This window comes from Simochromis diagramma, unplaced genomic scaffold (assembly GCF_900408965.1).
Source record: "Simochromis diagramma unplaced genomic scaffold, fSimDia1.1 OVJJ01000381.1, whole genome shotgun sequence".
NCBI lineage: Eukaryota > Metazoa > Chordata > Actinopteri > Cichliformes > Cichlidae > Simochromis > Simochromis diagramma.
In genome coordinates, this window is record NW_024386737.1 from 656,231 (window position 1) to 662,820 (window position 6,590).

The window sequence follows — 6,590 nt, forward strand, 5'->3', positions numbered from 1 at the left end:
ATTTTTGACCAGGACATGTCCTTCAAAGCACATATTAAACAAGTATGTAGGACTGCTTTCTTCCATTTGCACAACATCTCTAAAATTAGAAATATCCTGTCTCAGAGTGACGCTGAAAAACTAGTTCATGAATTTATTATTTCCAGGCTGGACTACTGTAATTCATTATTATCAGGGTGTCCTAAAACAACCCTGAAAAGCCTTCAGCTAATCCAAAATGCTGCAGCAAGAGTCCTGACAGGGACTAGAAAGAGAGAGCATATTTCTCCTGTTTTGGCTTCCCTTCATTGGCTTCCTGTTAAATCCAGAATTGAATTCAAATCCTGCTCCTCACATACAAGGTCTTAAATAATCAGGCCCCATCTTATCTTAATGACCTTGTAGTACCATATCACCCTATTAGAGCACTTCGCTCTCGCTCTGCAGGCCTACTTGTTGTTCCTAGAGTATTTAAAAGTAGAATGGGAGGCGGAGCCTTCAGTTTTCAGGCCCCTCTTTGGATTCAGGAGACAGACACTATCTCTACTTTTAAGATTAGGCTTCAAACCTTCCTTTTTGCTAAAGCATATAGTTAGGGCTGGATTAGGGGACCCTGAATCCTCCCTTAGTTACACTGCAATAGGTGTGGGATGCCAGGGGATTCCCATGATGCACTGAGTATTTCTATGTGTTCATAAACCTCTCTGCATTGAATCATTACATGTCTTTTATCCTGTCTTCCTTCCCTCACTCCAACCAGTCGTGGTGCTCACTTTTAAAATGTTCATGGCCACAGGAGCGGCGAGCTGGGAGTGGAGAATGTTAATGAAAGCAGCTTTCTTTTTATTACTTTCCACTGTAGTCTGACAAATGAAGCTTTAACTCCTAATTGATGCCTTTACAGAGGAAGCTTTCAGGAAACAAGCATTGTGAAGAAAATTTATTATTCATTACTTTAATTTATTCTTCTTCAAGCCTAAGCCTATACATCAATATTCTTTGTACTTCTCTGTTTCCCCTGAATTCTTTGACTTATATGTTTTCTGTGCAAAGTTTCCAAATATTTCTCCTACTGGCACCTGGGATCAGGTTGCAGGCTGTTAATTTATGGGTTGTTGTCATGTTTCCAAACTCAGCTTACCTTGTACACATAACAGTAATGTCAGTCTCTTCAGATCATTGGTACAAAAAAGGAAATGTAAGTAAAATCGATTTGCTAAACATATTGTTTAAACATAGAAAAATCCTCCGTCAACTTACATACAACTTTTGCTCCTCAGAGAGGTTCTGAAGAAAAATGTGGAAAAGAAGGGACATGTCAAATTAGTCTTGAAAAGATAACTCCTAATCTGCTGTTAATTCTGTGCTCAGCATGCTCCGAACAGCCATTGTTTCAACAAATGCAATGCTTTCATCTGAGTACTGGAGCTGAAGAAAGGCAGCGGCGCTACAAAGCCCAGTAAATCAGCTAAAGCACAGTGAGAATGTGGCAGAGGAGTGATTCCAGGCATTTGTCTTTGTTTTCTCCATAGACGCTTTTAACACCAGAATAAAGTGAACTAAAGTGGAACACAGCCCAGAAAAAAGGAAGTAAAGTAAATGGAACATTTCTTATTTTAACGTTCAGTGTCACTCAACACTGCTCAACATAAACTCAGTGTTGCTAAATTAAAAGAAGAAACAAATATGAAGATAAAAACATGGGCAAACATAAAATCAATGCACGTCACAAAATCAATAAACCAGTGAGAGGGAGATGTACTCGGGGCCCAAACCATTAAGTGATTTATAACATACTAAAAATGGGCCTATGAAGTAACCTGAGTAGTGGTGTGAAATGTTAGATTTCTTGGACATAGACAAACTCTGACTCCAGCACCATATTTTGACAGTACAGCTAATAGGACGTTGCTGTAGTCTAAGTTGATAAAGATTTCATTAAGATGAAAGGATTAACTAGTTCCTCAGCACCGGTTTAATATAGGGATGTTTCAATTTTCAATACGTTTTTAAGGTGATAAGTTCTTGCAGTGATGTGATTTTCAAAACCTGGACCCAAATCCAAAACACGATCAAGATTTCAAACTGTCTTAGTGTCACACAGTGGAAATTTGTATTTATCTTGTATATTGTTTTTATTCTGATTTTTAGTGTTTATTTATGAGTGTTGTTTTATTTGCATGGTTTTATTCTGTTTCTATTGCATGGTTTTTAGTGTTTTATGTGACATAGTTTTTAATCCACTGTGGACTGGCTACACATGGGGACAAATTAGCTGATAGGGATCACCTGCTGAGGCATGGGTGTGTCCAGAGGTGGCCTATCAGCTGCGTAAGGTGACTGGACGGTGAATGCTAAATGGCCAGCGTGACACGGCGACCCAGTCCTGACCTCATGGAACGGCAACAGTAGGAGACAACGCGTGTGATTGGCAGCAAGGTAGAGGTTTACCTCTCTACTGTTGTTTACTGGGTGCAGCTGGGTTGAGAGAGGGTCGCCATGGCCATGAGCCAGGGCCGCTTCTGGGACCATTGTTCTGGCCTCTATTTGTTATTTTACAGGACACCGACGCAAGGGGAGCTGTGGCGGTGGTCGCATGATGGGTTCGGGTGCAGAACGCAAGCTGGGCAGGGATGTGATGTGCCAGTGGAAGGACAAGAAGATGGGAGGCTCTTCCTTGTCTGCCGAAGACGAGGCTGGCCTGGACTCTGCTCTAAGGAAGGAATTCTTGGCCTGCTGATGGACCCATAATGAAACATGTGGCATAATTATAGCAGGGTTTTTTTTTTTGTGAATGTAGAAAATGGTAGTTTATGGGTTTTAGAAATTTTTTTTTATTAGTTTTAGTAGATTGACAACATTTTATTACGTACATTTTAAGGGTGTTTTTATTTGTGCTCCCTGGCCTAGTAATAAACGGTTTATGATCAGACCTGCTTCATCTCTGTGCCCTGGGTATCTGACTCGCTTGCTCCCCCTTGTATTTTAAAGAATCTTTCTGTTTAGCAGGGCATTCTGGTGCGACTGCTTTAGCCCCCCTATGTGTTACATTAGCATTTCAGACAAAGCAATAAGAAATCCATACATCTATTCTCTTCCACTCGTGCTTATTGGGTTGCAGGATGGCTGGAGTCTATCCCAGCTATCATAGGGCAAGACACCCTGAACAGGTCGCCAGGGTTACAGGACTAACACAAAGAGACACAATCATTTTCACTCGCATTCACTCCTATGGGCAATTTAGTCACCAATTAACCTAACCCCACTAACTGCATGTCTTCAGATTGGGGAGCTGCAGTACCTGAAGAGAACCCGTGCACACATGGGGAGAACATGCAAACTCCACTCAGAACGACCCCGGGTGAGGGAGTTGAACAGTTTGACCAGTCAGCGTTTCCTGTAGCCTTCAAGTAGTAATGGAGTCCACTTTGTAAGAAGCAATAAAGTCAGAAAAAAAATCAAACTTAAAATAATAATTTTACCATTTCAAACGTTGAAGTGCAAGTAGATTAGAAGGATCACACAGGAAAGGCTCGGTGAGATAGTGAGTAAATCTCTGGGGTTCTCTGGCTTGCTTGTGACCTTTTATTTAAATAAAAAGTTGTACTTAAATAGTGTAGAATCCACAGTATTTCATAAGGTAAAGGCTTTTGTATCTAAGTATTCATGGATTAAACCCAACATGCTGAATGGTTCGATGAAAGCCGTCATGTTTAAAGAGCTCTGGTTAATTGTGGATGATGAGGAAGTTGTTTACATAAAGGATGCTTCTGACATGCCAGTGTTAAAGACCGTCCACCAGCACGTTTCAAGTATTAACACAGTTTTGATGTTTTTCATGCTGAAAAAGGTAGAAGCGCTGACATTTGCTTTGTTGCTGTGAAACAAAATCCAAAGAGAAGAAAAAGTTTGATGACTCACCACTTGAAAAGACAGAGTGAAAAAATTAACATCTCTCTTCTGCACTGTTAGATAATTAAATTGCCCTATAGTGCTCCTTTGGAGCTTAATAGTTTAAAAAGTAAACAGCTCAGTGGTAGGCTTTGCATGCATATCTCCTTAACCAAATTAGTATGGAAATGCTAAAACATGGTTAATGAAGCCACCTTAGAAACCCCCCTCGAATACATCTTCAATTTAATGGATTTAGCAGAGTGATACATGTATGCACAAATATACATGTATCAATTATAGAATGTCTTATAGAAAATGCCATAATTACTGCAGTCAGGGTGTTTTCTATTAGCTGCTAATCCAAATTGAACAGAATTTGGTTGAAGTGGAGAGGATTCAGTGCCAACACATTGGGGGAAGAAGACGGATCAGTCATCCATTATTGTTATAGGTGCATTAGAGTTGTAACTTGTGACAAGCTCTATTCGTCAGCAATACTTTTACTCATGTTTCTTATTTTTGTTGTATTTTCTGAGTTCAGACACACAGTCAGTATGTAAATCATCAGATCCTGAACATTCACACAGAAACCGCTGATCCACAAGGTTTGGATTGGGTTTCTCATACTACACATAGTTACTTAAAAACTGCTCTGTTTAATGTTTTAGCTGAGTTTGTGCTTCTGTGAGGAACCACTCTCTTTTACTCGCCTTGATAATTGGAGCATTTGAAATGGACTCAAAGTCCTCTAAACATCTGTTTTAGAGACTTCCTTATCCTGGTAGACATTAACTCTGGTGCTGATGAAAGCACTTAGATGTGGGTATGAATTTTGGTTGTCAAACTGCCATTCTTTCTTTTGTAATGAGAGGAAGAAGTGACAATATTTACACAGATTATAAAAAGCATGAAAAAGAAAGGAAAAGCAGAGTGTGAGGGAAAGAGATGGACCAGTTTAACGCTAGCAAGCAGATTGTTTTGGTGCCTCCTTTTAGGAGGGGAGGTTGACTCAATTTCACTGCTTTTGAGGCATCGCAACCACTTTAAACGGCCAAAGGATGTCTGGAGCTGTGCCTGCAATGCAAAATAATAGGAAGGCGCGGAGGTCTTGTGCGAGTCTTTCTATTGCTGACGCTTGGGATTATGAGGTTGTCAATCCACTATTTGGCGGGGGCTTATGCAACTAGTCCCGGAGGCGTATCGACAGAAGTTCCGTGCCTGTCGCAAGTTGACAGTCAAACGTTTGTGGAATTTGCACGTGAAAAGACGTCTTATTTGACAAGTGGTTGGCTGCAGTTCACGCGGAGGACTTACTCAGCTAAAGGAGTTGATCCTGCTGGAAGAGTTCAAGACATGTCTCCTGAAGCTTGTGGGACCTGACTGAGCAGAAGGTGGGGTTACTGTCTAAAGCCCCGGTCCTGCACGACGGTGTTGGTTGTTTTAACTCATCGTGCTTTGTTGCGTTTCGATCATCGTTCTTAGCGCCTATTGCTTTCCTCTATGAGTAAGTCCGCATCGTTTCTCATGTCGCAGAAGTTATAGGCTTTCCCCTAAACGCAGACACGTTTCTGCGCTATTCTCTGTGTCAGAGTAAATGTTTTTATTGTCATGAGATCGGGCACCTCGTTGCTGCTTGTCCATCACTACAGCGCAGGGAGCAGGCCAACACGGGGAGGAAGCCGAAAAGGGTGTCGGGTTTCGTGTTCGTTCATGTCAGCTTCCACTCACCTAGCAATGTAGCAAAGTGGGAGGGGAAGTGAAAGGCTTTGATGAGAGCTACCCCCCCTTTTGTTGTCGGAGGAGGGTTTGTTTCGTGTGAATGAAAAAAGAGGATGATCGGGTGCCGTCATGATTCTGCGTGACACTGGGGCGCGCAGACTCTTATTTTGAGGGTATTCTAACCTTTTTCTGGATGACTCGTTTTGTGTCGGTCTGTTATTGTCTCTTCTGGGTGTAAAAAGGATTTACGTGTGCCACTGCACAATTTGTTTCTTCTCATCGCCGTTCTCGTTTTTTTTGTTTGTTGTGGCGGTCACCGGTTTGCCGTCTTGTCGCGACCAGTTGCCATGCCCGGAGTTTGCGATGATTTCTGGGGGAATGATTTGGCTAACGGGAAAGTGTTTTCTATCCCGAGAGTGGTTGGCACCGGTGCCTGTACTTTGTTATCTAAACCCTGTCGCTGAGGAGCCGTTCCTCCTCTGTTTTTTCCTGCTTGCGCGGTAAACTGGCGCATAGGCGCAAGTACGTGACGTGGATTTATCTGATTCTTTTCTCTTGTGCTGTGGTAGGCCGGAGTCTGAATCTGAAACCCGTGTTCCACTGACGGCGACTCTCGAGGCGATGCGGTCTTCTAGCCCATCAGGACACCTCAACTGTCTTTGGAATCACAAAAAAAGGCAGCTCACCCCTTCCCGCTTCAACCAAGATGCCTAAGCGCCTCAACTAATTCACTAGGAGCGGCTTCAAAATTTCACACTCTCACAAAAATACACAAGATAAGCACGGGCTGGGAACACCGGGTTCAGGGCCGCGACGGCTGTCCGCTACTCGCTCGTTCCACTCTCTCTCTCCCCCTCTCGGAGCTGGTCGAGCGGCCTTTTGAAGTAGTGTCAACCGCTCCATGGTCCAATCAGTCGCTCCACGACTCCTCATTGGGGGAGGGACCTGGAAAGTCTTAAGCACAGTACAGAACACAGACAGAAACAATGGCCACACAT

At 42.7% G+C, this 6,590-nt stretch overlaps 1 protein-coding gene across 1 annotated transcript in view; it reads left to right on the top strand.

Moving 5' to 3' along the window:
* Positions 1 to 2,578: 2,578 nt before the first annotated feature.
* Positions 2,579 to 6,590, top strand: part of LOC120720978 — a 77,345-nt gene continuing 73,333 nt past the window's right edge. Inside the window, exons 1-2 of the mRNA XM_040010960.1 lie at positions 2,579 to 2,710; positions 3,263 to 3,340. Of these exons, the coding sequence (XP_039866894.1) occupies positions 2,579 to 2,710; positions 3,263 to 3,340 (210 nt within the window). The remainder of the gene's footprint in view (positions 2,711 to 3,262; positions 3,341 to 6,590) is intronic.